Source organism: Tenrec ecaudatus, chromosome 11 (genome assembly GCF_050624435.1).
Source record: "Tenrec ecaudatus isolate mTenEca1 chromosome 11, mTenEca1.hap1, whole genome shotgun sequence".
Taxonomy (NCBI): domain Eukaryota; kingdom Metazoa; phylum Chordata; class Mammalia; order Afrosoricida; family Tenrecidae; genus Tenrec; species Tenrec ecaudatus.
In genome coordinates this window covers 70,761,562-70,776,826 of record NC_134540.1, presented here as the reverse complement: position 1 = coordinate 70,776,826, position 15,265 = coordinate 70,761,562, and the positions used below count along the sequence as shown (strand labels likewise).

At 48.9% G+C, this 15,265-nt stretch overlaps 1 protein-coding gene across 1 annotated transcript in view; it reads right to left on the bottom strand.

The window, feature by feature from the left end:
- The window catches only part of FER1L5 (fer-1 like family member 5), a 61,444-nt gene that overhangs the window by 28,839 nt on the left and 17,340 nt on the right, over positions 1-15,265 (bottom strand). Inside the window, exons 12-19 of the mRNA XM_075562676.1 lie at positions 14,993-15,116; positions 14,560-14,612; positions 12,585-12,653; positions 11,013-11,056; positions 10,840-10,922; positions 10,675-10,769; positions 9,393-9,521; positions 6,903-7,080 (exon numbers count right to left, since the gene is read on the bottom strand). Coding sequence (XP_075418791.1) covers positions 6,903-7,080; positions 9,393-9,521; positions 10,675-10,769; positions 10,840-10,922; positions 11,013-11,056; positions 12,585-12,653; positions 14,560-14,612; positions 14,993-15,116 — 775 coding nt within the window. The remainder of the gene's footprint in view (positions 1-6,902; positions 7,081-9,392; positions 9,522-10,674; positions 10,770-10,839; positions 10,923-11,012; positions 11,057-12,584; positions 12,654-14,559; positions 14,613-14,992; positions 15,117-15,265) is intronic.

Sequence of the window (15,265 nt, the reverse complement as noted above, 5' to 3'; positions counted from 1 at the left end):
CCTGGAGATAAATACTGAAAGTTCCATGGACTGCTAAAAGGACAAACCGATCTGTCTTGGAAGAAGTATGGGCCCGGTGCTCCTTAGAGGCAAGGATGATGAGACTTCATCTCACATACTTTGGACACATTGTCAGGAGAGACCAGTCCCTGGAGAAGGACATCATGGTTGGGTAAAGTGGAGCGTCAGCGAAGAAGAGGAAGGCCCTCAATAGGATGGACGGACACAGTGGCTGCAACAATGGGCTCAAGCACAGGAACAATTGTGAGGATGGCACAAGACTCTGCAGTGTTTCGGTCTGTTGTGCAGAGGGTTGCAATGGGTCATAGCCAACTTCATGGCACCTAACAGCATGAGTATAATTCAAGGTTGGATTACCAATTGGCAAGACAAACATGTGCTTATTTACTAATCTGCAGTGAACCACGTTGGCGAGCACAGTTAAGCTTGTCCATACTGTGCTTACTGGTTAATCCACCCCTGAGTATAACACTCACCCAAGGAAGGCTGTAGTAGGTTCAGGATCAGCACTGTCATCTCTAGCTACCATGAAAAATAACTCGACCATGTTTGCCAGGAAGTCTGTAGAAGAGATGCAGTGCCTTGCTAAGAACCAAACCCAAACAAGCTAAAAACACTTGATTAAAGGGAAAGAAGACATCATTGTGTCGAGCACATTTGTACATTTATAACACTCTTTCTTATACACATCGGAGTGTCTATGAATCTGTTTCTCTAGTCAACCCAGACTAACACAGGCAGTAACGGAGATAATGTGATATTGGCTGAAGGGGAGACAAATAGATCAATGGAATGGAATAGAGAATCTATTTAACATGTGAGTAATTGTTTTTGAACAAAGGCATTGAAGGAGAAAGAATATCAAATGGAGCTGTATTGGACAGGGTTCTCTAAAGAGACAAACCAGATTGCTAGTAATTATATATAAATATATTTATAAAGATAGATATATAATTCAAGAAATAAACCGTTAAATTATATACGGATAGATAATACAAGAAATTAACAGTTAAATTATACAGCCGTGAGACACTAGCAGTCCTTCAAGTTTTGAGAGCTGCCAGTTTCCAGTCCCCTTCTGTAGAGAGAGCTGGGCTATATATACCCAGGCAGCAAATAGCAAGGCAGGTCCCCAACTGTCATCAACTGTCAGTCCCCAGCTCCAGAGATGAACATTCCAATCGTGTGGGCTTAAAGGGAACTCAACTTACAGCGACACAGTCCACAGGCTAGGCATCCCACAGATGGTGTACCCCTTTAAACTGAGGCACAGAACAACCAAGGTGAGGTTCACCGAGTCATTTATCCCTCTGCCCTTCAGTTAATCCTACTTGTGTTTATCGGCCAGGCTGGCACAATAAACTATAGCAGGAGCTAAACTGGATGATCTGTCTAGAAAAAAAATTGCAACCCCATCCTCACATCATATACAAAATTTACATCAAGTTAGATCATAGAACTAAATAAAAATCCTAAAACTTTAAAGTTCACAGAGTGAAACACAGGCACGTCTTCATAATCTAAGTGTGGACAAATTTTTCTCAGACCATATAATGTACAAACCATAAGTGAAAACATAATACAAACTAGCAACTTCTCATCTTCAAAAGACACTAGACATTCCCAGCAATCTCTCTATTTGGTGCAGACCCTAAAGAAAGAAGGAACAAGGTACACACTGATATATGCACACCCACGTTCGTCACAGTACTACTCATAATACTAGCAAGAAGATGGAAACAACCTAAGTCCCCATCAGTGGAAGAATGGCTCACCTTCGGCACATACCAAAAAGCCCCAAGCTTCCTGCCATCCACTCGGTTTCAACTCACAGGCCGAGTAGAGCTGCCCCTGCAGGCGCAGGAAGTGGTCTCCTTCTCCTGCGGTGTGTGGCTGGTGGGCTTGAACTTGGAATTAGCTGCCCCGTGCGTAGCCCACTGTGCCATCACACACAATAGAACCCTGTGCATGCTAAAGCAGCATGTTAAGACCGTGAAACATCTTCTGACACGGATGCATTTCGAGGACGTTAGGCTGAGTGAAGTTTGTCTATCACAAAAAGACAAGTACTATAGAAGAACGTTGTTATAAAACTTTTTAAAAATCCATATAAAGGATTTTCATACGCAAAGACACAGATTTTGATGGTTGTCACCAGGGTTGGGAGGAGAAGTAATTGGCTAGAGAGCAGTCGGACCCCGAGTGACCCTGTGCACAACAGAATGACACACGGCCCGGTCCTGTGCCAGCCTCCCAGTTGTTCTGATGCCCAAGCCCATTGTTGCAGCCCCTGGGTCAGTCCGTCTCCTTGAGGGCCTGCCTCACATTCGCTGCACCTTCACGTTACCAAGCATGATGTCCTTCTCCAGGGCCTGAGCTCTCCTGACAGCATGTCCAAAGGAGGTATATGAGACAAAATCTCACCCTCCTTGCCTCCAAGGAGTACCCTGGTCATGCTGCTTTCCAAACACATTGGAGAAGAATCGGTGCATTTCAGCTGTGGTGCTGGAGGACAACACTGAAAGTACCAGGGGCTGCTAAAAGGTTGGAGCTAGACAAGAGGAGGTAGGGTGAAGGGGTAGATAACACCCTAGCAGAGGGAGAAGGGCAGAAAGGGGGATACAGGACAAGCTATTGAGAAGTTGGATGTGTTGTTTAAGTTGTTAAATACAAAACTAGTGGTCTGAAATGTAAATATAAAAATGACAGCCGGAAATGTAAAAGCCCACCTAATTCACAATAAAAAGCTCGAAAAAAAAAAAGGCAAAATAGCCTATCTGATAAAGGACTTGTGTATAGAAAATAGAAAAGGACAGCAATTCATTAGGAAGAGACCAAGAACCCAGTGAAAAGTATGCAAAAGACTTGAGAGGCCCTTCTCTAAAGCACAGGTGACTAACCAAAAAGCACATGAAAAGATGCTCAGCATCATTAGTGATCAGAGAATTGCAAATGAAGACGGTAGTGAGCACAGCTTCACACCCACTCAAAAACCAAACAAAAGCAACCAAACTCACTGCCTCCGAGTCCATGCCAACTCACAGAGACCCTAAAGGAGAGGGTGGAACTGCCCCTGTGGATTTCCCAGGCTGTAACTCTTTACGGGAGTAGAAAGTCCCATCTTTTTTCCCTCCAAGTGGCTGGTGGTTTAGAACTCCTGACCTTGCAGTTCGCAGCCCAACTTGCAACCATTACACCACCAAGACTCCTTTCCCGCCTGCCAGGATGGTTCAGATGGAGACTGACAATAGCAAACGTGGGTGAGGATGGGAGCAAATGGAACCCTCCAATGTTGCTGTGGAGGTGTAAGTTGTGCGACCTCTTTGAAAACGGTTAGGCATTTTCTTATAAAACCCCAGGTGCATCCCTAGTTAATCACCTGAGAGCAATGAAGGCAGCTTTCTACAAAAGACTTGCACAAGAATGCTCCTGGTGGCTTTATGTACAATCTTTCTAAATGTCCACGAAGAGGTGATTGCACAAACTGTTATATCCACACCGTGGAATCTTACATGGGAGGAAGAGGGGCACAATACTGATACCCACTCATAGAACATAGATGAATCTCAAAAACATTACATTGTGCAAACAAAGGTATTTTTAAAAAGTATCATCCTATATTATTTCATTTATAGAAAATTATAGAAGAAACCTAACAGATAAGGCAACAAAGATGGTCCCCAGGGGTGGCGATAGAAAGAAGAGACACCTAGAGCAGCTCCCTGGGGTGATGGACATTTCTCAGTCACTCGTGGAGGGGTAGTTACCCAGGTGTATTTAGTTGTCAAAATTAATCAAACTATACACTTAAAATATATGTATTTTATTTTCTGGAAATACCACCTCAATAATCCACAAATAAGAAAATGACCAGACAAACCACTATCTCGAGGCAAAAGCTACACAACACATCTGACTAAAGCCCAAATTGCGGGGAGGGGGTGGGGAGGGAGGGGGGAAGAGGAGCTGATACCAAGGGCTCAAAAGAAAGTAAATGTCTAGAAAATAATGATGGCAACACATGTACAAATACGCTTGATACAATTGAAAGATGGATTGTTATAAGAGCTGTAAGAGTCCCCGATGAGATATTTTTTAAAAGAGACCATATCCCCAAAGAAATAATACAGGAATAAGAAAAATACACTCAAATAGCAAAACGGACAAAAGACACGAGTCGACTTCACAGGGGAGGAACAAAAATAGCTGCAAGCATATGAACAGATGTTTACTGTCACTCGTAACCAGGCCATCGCAAACTCAGATGAAGTGAGCTAGGGCTTCATACCCACTCACTGGACGGGCACAAATGCAAAGGCGGGACCACATCAAGCACTGGTGGGAATGCAGAGCAAGAGGAACTCCCAGGCCACTGTTGATGAGCATGCAATTGTGTATAATCACTTTTGCTTGGAGTTTCTCCTCTATCCCTAGGGATATAATTTAGAGGAAGTCTTACACTTGTGATCAGGAGACACGTACAAGAATGTTTATAACAAAATTATAGTAGCCAACAGAGCTACAACTTAACTCTCCACCTATATCACATAATTTGTGGTGTTCTCGCACAGTGGGATCTATGCAGGAATGACAATGAGCTGCAGCGCTTCACCAACGGATATTTACAAAGGAGCAGTTGCAAAGCAGAAGAACGTGGAAGACAAAGGATGCCAGCTACAGAAAGCGCGAACGCAGAACGCCGAACGCCGTCGGCCGTGGGGCGAGACACACCGACGACGTGCTAAAGATTACAAAGCAAGGAAGCAGGTTCACGATTGTTTCCTGGGTGAACAGACCTTGGGTTGGCACACCGGGCCCTTTCGGATGTTGACAATTTTCTATCTTTTAGGCTGGCTGGTGAGTTCGAGTCTTCATCACACTGGTTTTCTATAAGCTATACACACGCTACTTACAGTCTTTTTTGCACATGTATTTCCTCATTAAAAAAAAAATAGGCACTCCATGAACTAGGTGAAAGAAGCCAGGCCTTCTCAATGTCTGTCTGTCTGATTCCATTTGCATGAAATGCCCCCCCAAAAGAAAATCTCTAGAGGCGAAGGGAAGATTTGTGGTTGCCTCGGGCTTAGAAAGTGAGGGAGGGATTGGGAGTGATTGCCAAAAGATATGGTGTTTCTTTTTCAGGGGATGAAATGTTCTAAAAACCACAGTGAAGATCTCACACGCTGATGATGATACTAAAACTCACTGAATTGTTAACTTTAAATGGTGAATGGTTCGGTATGTGATTTGTACATCAAAAAAGTGGTTATAATAACAACAAAAAGGGTGGAAAGGCCGTGTGTCAGTCCGGGTGGAAACAAATTCCTACAAACAAACTCCTACACACTCCTATGTGTATACGAAAGAGCTCTATATACAAGAGCAGTTGAATCTTGAGAAAGCATCCCAGCCCCGTCCAGATCAAGTCCATAAGTCTGATATTAACCTGTAAGTCTGATACCAATCTCTAAAGTCCTCTTCAGACTCACAAAACACATGCAATGATGTCGAAGGCAGGACAGCCACAGTCCAGTGGTGGAAGCATCTCAGCACTGACAGGGGTCTCTATGTGGCTTCTCTGGCTCCAGAGGTCTGGTTGCATTAGGGTAGGGCCCTGTGTCTTGTCAGTAGAGTGTCTCTCAGGGAGTGAGCAGAGAGAGAATGTCTCCCACCTCCAAAGAGGAAATACAAGACTTCCCAGAATCCTCAGGAGAAGGCCAGGCCCACCCAGAGGGCTCACTGGCTATGATCTGATTGACAAACTAGACTCCACCCCCCCCCCTTCACTCTTAATCCTGGCAACTCCCCAATTGACACCAGACTATGTAATTACCACAGGCTCCCGCCGGTGATGAGATGGAGCAGCTTACAAAGGCTGTTGCTAGGACAGTGGTCTGCTAGGACATCTATCCGAATCACACAGAGAGCTGGCCCAAACACCACATTTTCTGATGTTGTATGTCCAGGGTGAGGCTACTCATGTGCATTTCTAACAAGTCCCCAGGTGATGTTGACTCTGATGGCCTGGGGCTGTACTTTAAATGCAACTACCCAACATTGCCCAGTAAAAAGTACTCAAACCCCCAAACCACTGCTATCACATCAATTCTGACACATAGGGACCCCATATCGGGTTTCTGAGTCTGTAGATCATTACGGGAGCAGACAGCTTCATTTTCCTTTCAAAGAATAGCTGGTGAGTTTGAACCGCCAACCTTGAGTTTAGCAGCTCAACACCTAGCTCACAGCACTACCAGGGCTCCAATAAATGACTACTGGATGAGTGGCTACATGGCACTTTATTGGGTGCTTGAGAGTGTCGTGGGAGTTGAATACATGAAAGGGTAGAGAAAGGTATTGGTGGATGGCTACAGACCACGGAGCCCTGGTAGAGCCGTGGTTATCTGCTGGGTTCCTAACTGCAAGTCGGTTACAAGAAGAAGAGGCACCTTTCTATAAAGACTCTTGCAAACCTACAGGAGCACTTTACCCTGCCCTACAGGGTCACTATGAGCAAGAATTGCCTCAATTTCAGTGAGTTGTTTTGTTTTTTTGAGAGGTTGGCCAGATGGTTACTGGATAACTCACTGGAAGCTGGATAGAAGGATTGCTGGGTGGTGTAGAGATGGAGGGGGAGCGGAGGGGTTAAGAAAGCTGTAGCGTAGAAAGAATTGAGAAGGACTTAGAGGCAAGGCCTACGTTCAATTCTTGGGTTAACCACCTACTAGCTATATTGTGTAAAGGACTTCTCTCCGAAGCTTGTTTTCCCGGTCCCTGAGAGGTGAGTTAATAACGCCTATGAACGTTACAAGAGCTTGCAAGGTGCAGCGCACAGCCTGGAATTCAGCGCTTACTATCTACGTTTGCATTGGCTCTATTACCATCATATATCACTGGGCTGAACTGTGTGGTTGAGGCTAGAGGCTTGTAATTCAGATCCATCTTGTTCCCGTAGTGGCCCATGCTGACCTCGAACTGGATCAAGTCCTTGAAGTTGGGCATCATCGTACAAGAGAGGAAGATGACACACAGCCCATACTTCTGGCGGTTCTGTTGTTTCTGAAAACAATAACCCCCCACTTCAATACATAAACGAAGAGGGGAACAAGCCAAGCATGAGCAAGACACGCCGGGAAGCAAGGACAAGGGGCCCCATGTCCTTCAAAAGCCAACGTAACTTCCTTCTCTTCAGGGCCAGGGTGACCATCATTAAAACTCCATTCTCAGCACTCTGACTTGGGGCCCTTGGACCTAACTGATCAGAAGCAGTCCCTCCCAAGACCTCACCCGGCCCGCCCACCCAAGCAGCTGGCTCCTCTCCTCTTGTAACCAGGCATGGCATCCCCTCCCTGGTTAGGCTAGCCTCTGATTTGGGCCTCTCCACCCCTCTCCATGTAAAGGAGCCCCTGGCCTCCTTGCCTCCCTTCCTCCAGAACACCAGCGTGGGCAGCTTTCACGCAGTTGGAATTCTACTCACCTCCTCCCTGGCTGCCCTTTGTGACTCTTCTCCTCAAGTAGTCTTCCTCCCCGGAGAGGAGGGGCCTCTGCTTCCTGCCCCAGCAGCCCACTCTTCCCCAGCTACGTTCCCACCCCCTGTGTTTGGACATCGATGCATCTGAGAAAATAATACGTCGTCTCCCCTTTAAGGCTATTTATAGCTACGACTGGCTATATCTCCATCCACCTTTCAGTCATTTCTTACAAGAAACCATCTTGAAACCGCCATGAGCCATCTCCGGTGTCTCTTCCTCCTATCTGTGTCTACTGCAGCTGGAGTTCCCTCTCGCCTCAAGGCTGTCGGCACACTCCTACTACCCAGCGGACACGCCTGTTGCCGGTGTGAGTCCTCACCCTTCCTCTTTGCCACATTCAGGGCTGCAGACTCCTTTCTGCAACCCTCCCTCTGAGGCTGCCGCAGGAGAATCCTCCTCAGCTTCCTCGGTAAACCCCCCCCCACCCGACCCCACCCCCCGTCTCCACCACAGCCTCAGAGACTGTGGCTGACAGGCCCCCGCCCCCCTTCTCCAGAACATTCCCGCCACCAACCCTCTCTGGGTCATTTCTTCCACACCATGGGCTCACATGCCAGTGTGCAGAGAGCTCTGGTGGTGCAGTGGGTTACACACTGGGCTGCTTAACCTTAAGGTCAGCAGTTTGAACCCACCAGCTGCTCCACAGGAGAGAGATGAGGCTTTCTGCTCCTGTAAAGATTTACTGCCTTTAAAAATATATAAAAATAAGGGTTCCTGGGTGGGGCGGGACAGGATGGGAAGGAGAGCTGATATCAAGGAGTTCAAGAAGAAAGGGAGGGTTTTGAAACTGACTGTGGTAGCAATTGTACAATACTCCTTGATGTGATTGAACTATGGAATGTTATGCTATCTGTAAGAGCTTCCAATAAGATGATTAAAAAAACCTTTCGAGAGAAAAAATAAGAAAAGATATACTGCCTTGATCACCCACAGGGGCCAGCTGTACCCTGTCCAGTGTGCCGCTGTGAGTCCGACGTGAGTCATCACAGCACATTGGTTTGGGGTTTGACCACATACGCACACCTAGCAGTCTCTGAGGCTGGGCTGCCTGAGTGTCTCACAAACACCCGCCCCACCACCCCCGTTTCTCCTCCAAGGAGCCCATTTCAATGGGTGCGACCTCTGACCACCTTGTCACCCGAGCCAGAAAATGGGCACCAGCCTGAGGGATTTGCTCTCACTTCCAAAGTCCTGTGTGTCACTAGCTCTGGCCATTCTGTTTCTTAAGCGTCTCTGGACCCTGCTTCCTTTCTTCACCCCAGGTCTCCTCCATCAAGATTGTATCTTCATTTCTCTTCACTGGCTGATCCCGGCTTCGTCTCCTAGACTCCAGTGAATTCTTTTCTGTTTTCCTCGTTGTGGTGAAAATATACACAGCAACACCTTCACCAGTTCCACAAATGTCTCCGTGTCGAGTTCAGTGACGTTGATGATCTTCTTCCTGACTTATCACTGCCCCTCCCCAAGGATAGCTGGCCAGTCTAGCCCTGCGTCCCAGGCCCTCTACTGCATGCCAGGCAGCCTTCACAGCCCCTTAGGTTCCTTTGCAAAACGCTGAGACAACACGTTTCTCCTGAACTCAACTCGACATTTCTTAAAGGAAACCCTTGTCTATACTGAGTCCCCTGAGCATAGCATGAAGCCCCCCAGCAGGGGGGCTTAAAATACTCAGGTAATTAATCAATCATTCTTCAGCATTCTGAGAAAACATTTAGCAGGAAGCCTAAGGCTCCCGAACCCTGTGAGCAACATCAATTGAAGGCAGAAACTGGGGCCCACAGAAAATTTGGGGCAGGCAGGGGAACTCTGGTTGCCTGGGTTACCTGTTTCCGTGGTTACCTGTGTAATGACCACGTCCTGGGAGAGATTCTTGATCTTAAAGTCTTCATAGGGACCTGCGTGGGTGATTAACTCCAGAAAGGCCCGACCTCGATAGGACAAACCATGCATGACGGCGTCGGGAGGGGTCTACAGGGCAACAGAGAAGGAAAGCAGAAACAAAGAAACAGTCAAAGAGAGTGAGAGAAAAAGATACATCTCTCTTCACCCTCTGCTTGCCTAGAGCTGGCTTGAGAAAGCTCAGAGAGCTTTCAATCCCAGAAAGGAGTCGCTGACGCCAGTGTGTGTGTGTGTGTGTGTGTGTGTGTGTGTGTGTGTGTGTGTGTGTGTGTGTGTGTGTGTGTGTGAGCGGGGTGGGGGTGGGGTAGGGGAAGGAGGGAGGAGAACCTCTGTCCCTAAGCCCCCGTCTGAATCCTCAGCTCCCACAACCCGGTGCTCTAGCTGCACCCCAACATGAAGGACTCTGTCCCCCATAAATGCTCCCAGCCTAGAGGGGATTATGCTCATTCTCGCTGCCATCGAGTCGATGCTGACTCCCAGTGACCCGCCAGGACATGACAGAACTGCCCTGGAGTTTCCGGGCCCGTAACACCTGGCTGGGGTGGAAACGCGGCATCTTTCGCCCACTGAGCGGCTGGCAGCCCAGTGCACTTGCACTACCTACACTGTGGGCTTGTTTCACCGGCTGGCCAATCAGAGTCTGCCTGCCCCCCTTGGCCGCAGTGATTGGCCCAAAGGAGGGACTTAAGGAGGCCAATTAGAACCCTGCCCTGGGATTCCCAATTTGAAGCTGCGTGACCGCGTTTCCTGCAGGGAGGTCTGACTTCGAGAGAACAGAAGGGAGGCGGCGGGCAGAGCCAGATGGGAGGAGAGGAGCCAGGAGGCGAGAGAGGCTCCTAATGGCCTTGAGCTCTGGGTCGCTCCTTTCCGGCCGCATTCCCTGGATTCCTTATCCCACTTTGGGTCCGGGTGCTGGCGTCTTAACCCGCGTTTAGCACAGTCCAGTGCTAGACGCAGTGACGGATTGGGTTTGGGTCGGTTTGTCTACCATGTCCTTAGCACCCGAAGTCTCATCTCAAGGGCTCCCCCCTGTCCCCCTCCAGGAATGCCTATCGCAGCCCCAGCTGTTCCTTCCTTAGACCACACACCATGTCCACTGTCCAGCACGGCTAGTTAGGCGGAGACTTCAGAGCCTCCACAGCGTCCACCCGCTCCCCTCCGGCCCCCAGCATCAAGTAGGCCCAGAGCTCACGGCTCCCCAGAGCTGAAATGAGAAGCTTACAGTGCCCTCCTCCTGGATCCTGAAAGGAGCCTTTTTGCCCCCGTGGAACGTCAGGAAGCTGGGGCCAAAGCAGGGTAAGAAGCCAGAGTATGCTCCTGGAAGAAGACAGAATGAGAATCGGGGTGCGGGGAGGAGCGGGAGACAGGGGCTGGACACTCGGCTTGCCTTCCAGCTCTGCACCGGTGGAGGAGATCTGGTTGAGGGACAGGCTGGCAGTCCCGATCTCTTCCCGGCAATTCATCTTGGCGCTGTGAAGTAACACACTCAGCACGCTGGGCCTGGTGCGGGTTCCTGGCTTCCTCCTCCCTGCCTGTGCTTCCTAGGGGCCACTTGCTCACCAGTTCAAGATTCTCAGCTGGATGTAGCTGGAGGGGCAGGGCAGCTGCAGGGGGAAGGCAAGAGCAGCAGCGGGTGACCGCCAGGGACTTGATTTTCTCTCAGTTTACCAAAAGAACCACCCCTACCACTACCAACTCCCGTCTGCCCTGCAGGACAGAATGGAACCGCTCTGCCCTCATGGTCATTTTCAAAGCCTCATATGCACAAATACTGACACAATGGATGTATGGATGGTTAGAAACGCAGTGAGAGTCCCCAATCACATGATTTTTTAAAAAGAAAAAAGAATAGAACTGCTCCTTAGTTTTTCCAAGACCGTAAATCTCAGAATTGTAAAACTGGAGCAGACATCCTCTTCTTTCTCCTGAGGAGCAGCTGGTGCATTTGAACTGTCAACCTTCTGGTTAGCAGTCCAGTGGTGAACCCATTGTAGTCTTTTCTCACAGTTGAGGAAGCTAGAAATTGAAACTTGGGGCTACAGCTCCAGGGAAAGGCCTCCTCTTTCTGCCGGCTCTGGAGGAAGGTCCTTGTGTCCCAGATCCAGCTTCCTGAGCCCTTGGAGATTTCCTTGTCTATGAGTCTATCTTACTTCATCTCTTCTCTGCTTGCTAGTTTAACCTCTTTTGTATCTCAAAAGACATTGATTCAAGCAAGGTACACTATACTAATCCTGCCTAATTAACATAACAAAGGCAGACCATTCATAAATGGGATTATACCCACAGACATAGAGATGAGACTTGGCAACACCCATGTTTTGGGGACACGGTTCAATCCATAACAGCTACTAGCCAAATGAGGGGGGAAGCCAGGTCTACCAGTTTACATTTGAAACATCAGCCTGTGGAGCACAGTTCTGCTCTGACACACGTGTGGAGAAGGCAGGAGTTGGGTCCAGTTGGCCACTAGTTTAGGGACACTCAGGTCTGCATCCACACGAGATGTGTGTCCCTGGAGACAGTGTTCTGCAGGAACTCGGGCGGGATCAGTGGTGTCTGAACAGGAAAGCAGAGTACCTTCTTCAAACATTGCAAGGCTTCTCCGGGCAATGAAGGAGAACCTGGCTCTGAGCCTGAAGGAGGCTGAACACTCCCAACATTTTCACATCCGCAGAGCACAAGAGAACCTGAGGGGACGTCCCCTCTGCTGTCCTCACAGCCAGGGACGGGAGGGGGGTGAGGGGGGGGGAAAGGGAGTTTGCATGGTCGCGTGTGATAGTTATATAATCTGTTGTCAATTTGAGAGGATTATGAGTGAAGGGGTGGAGTCTAGTCTGTCAATCACTTTATAGCCAATGAGGCTCTGTGTGGGCATGGCCCTCTCCCGAGGATTCTGGGAATTGCTGCCTCTCCTCCTTGGAGGCGGGAGACACTCTCTCTACGCTCACTCCCTGAGAGATGCTCTACTGACAAGACACACTGCATCCTCGTTCACACTCCCTCTTAGGCTGAGTGCCCACCTGCCATGCTCCTTGGCTACCATCTCCCATTTGTACCAGCACCCCAACACCCTGCCTTTTCTTTTGAGGGCAAGCCGCTTTCCCCAAGGCTCCTAGCTAGGAGCAGGGATACCTGGATTTGGAAGGTCAGGATCTGGTTCCAGATTGGGTTCTCGGTTTGAGTCTGTATCTTGGTCTTGAGCTGAGAACATCCCAATGCATGATCAGTACCGGCCACCAGCCTCCTGACCACACCCCAGCCCTTTGTTTCCTGCCACTGAAAGGAGCCACCTGCAGCCCAGAGCTGACCATGCTCCTCCCTGACCCAAAGACACCTGGCACCGCTTCTCATCAGCTGTAACGCCAATTCTTTGGGCTTATCCTTCTACTTCTGCCAGGTGAAGACAACCTCGTCTTTCCCTTAAATCAGTTTCTCGATGGACATAATGTAGAAATAGATGTAGGACTAGTAGGAAGGAAGCTTAGGGAAAGAGTTGCCCCCCCAAAGTGGCCCACCAGTGAGCAAGGAATAGCCAGGCAAGCCCCTAAAGGAAAAAGGGGACTTCCTAAGAAATGGGGACCTGCGTGCACCGGAAGACTATGGGAGAAAAACACGCACAGTCAGAAGTGGTTTCATCCAGGTCACATGCACACTTAGCACACCCACACACAATCACGCCTTCTGAGTGGAGGTGGGAGGAGGCCCATCTGGGAGGAAGGGCATTTAAGTTCAAAGACGGGCAAACACCCCCCCCCCTTCTCTCTCCCTCCCTCCGCCCCCCTCTGGATGGCTATTTCTTGTCTGTAAGTATGCAGGATTGGAAAAGTTTGCTTCCATTCATAAAAGCTTACTTTCACGCGCAGACCATGTGACTTCTTGCCACAGGGAGAAGGGAGAACTGAGGAAAAGCCTCTCCAAACCTAATGGGAGGACTAACTATTCGCCACGGGTGGGCACAGCCGTGCTGCCCCACAAGCTCTAACCCTCGGACAGAAGAAACAACGCACACCATGGCACCTCCCCCACCCACCGCCGACAGCATCGGTGGGTCTCATTTGTAAAGCCTAGCCTTCTTCCAAACAATAACGTATTTGAAATTAAGCATTAGCTAGACGGTTTCAACTTCTTAATATAAGAAACACCCAGGTGTTAATTTTTTTAAATGTATGCTATTTATCACCCAAGAGTCACTTACCTAGCTTGGGGAGCACTCAATCCCTCCTAGGGAAATAAACACGCCATCGGCCAATTTGTAAAACACATCCGCAAATTCTTTGATGGACAATAACGCTGCTCCCTTTGAGTGCGGACTGAATTTAACCACTTTTAACTGAATGTGGAGCAGCCTGGTGGCTCAGTGGAAACATGCTGGGCTGCAATCTGCAGGGTCAGCAGTTTGAAACCACCTGCCACTCAGTGGGAGAAAACTTTGCTTTCTACTTGCACAAAGAGTTTCTATCCAAAAAAAAGTAAAAAAAAAAAAAAAAGAAGAAGAAGAAGAAGAGTTTCCATCTCAGAAACTCACCTGGGCGGTTACACACGCCATGAATCATCATTGACTCGATGGCTGTGAGTTTTGTTTGGTTTTCAGGTTTTTGGTGGAAATGATGGTGTGTGGATTTTGAGACAAATCCCTTTCATATAACCTAGCATTCTCCAGATTTGAGCTTTAGACCCTGTGGTGGCTCATATTTCCAAAATCAGAACATCTTGGAAAATGCTACTCTCTATTTCTAGTGGCTCATGGCGTGTTAGCAGCTCTCTCGCCTGGAACCTTCCATACGAATTAACCTAACTCCAAAGGGGGACAGTGACAGAGACAATGTCGTTGGTTTGCTTGGGGGCCGCTTGTTTCATTCACTCATCCCTCCAGTCACACATTATTCCTAGAGGTGACTTCTAGTATCTTCTCCATGCAAAGTGCAGAAGACCCAGGAGCGATGAAGATGTAGACTCCATCTTTACAGATTTCTTGGGAGGGCCATATGGCTCTTCAGTGGAAAAGCAGAGGCCCAGCTCCTGGTGTCCTGCCACTATCTCCCTCTCCGTGCTATTTTATTTCATCTAGGCGCCAATTCCCTCAAGTCTTAGACCCTTCGAAACGTACCTTTCTCCCACTTAGTTCTACCTCCAGGACAGGATCCCCTGGTTGGTTTTTCACTACGAACAAGAAGTTAAAAGCCTGAGATAGCAGGATTCTCTCAGGGGGAACAAATGGAGAGGGGCCGGGATAGCTTAAAACCCTCCCACCACCCAAGGTTCATTTAGCGCCCCTGGGAAGACCAGCCCGGAATCACCCCTGGGCCCCTTCAGTGGATAACGGCAGCAGAGGCAGAGGACTGCTAACAGGCCAGCTTGAGATGACCTGTCTCCATCAAAGAGAAGTCAAGGGCAGGGGACCTCCATCAAACAATGCTTGGTGCATTGGAGTCTTACCCTGTCCCACCACCCCAAATGGACCAGGGAAGCCCCTTGAGGGTCCAGGATGCCACCGTGTGGGGCCCGTCAGCATCACTTCCTCCCACCAGCCCGACTGTAACTGAAATGGAGGTCCTCTGCGCAGTAGATGAAGACGTTTAAGTAAGCCAAGTGGACTGGGACTGCTGCCAACTTGAAGAGATTGAGACTGGTGCCTTCGGCCCCATAGGGTTGTGCAAGATCCACCTGAAGACACCGGCGGGAGAGGGTCAGAATCTCCGGGCACCATGTCCCAGGCCGCCAGGCTTCGATCCCCCAACCTCCCACTTGGGGGAATGGACAGAGGGGCGGATGTGGAGATCTAACGCCACGTGGAGAGCCCAGTGGTGCCCCAG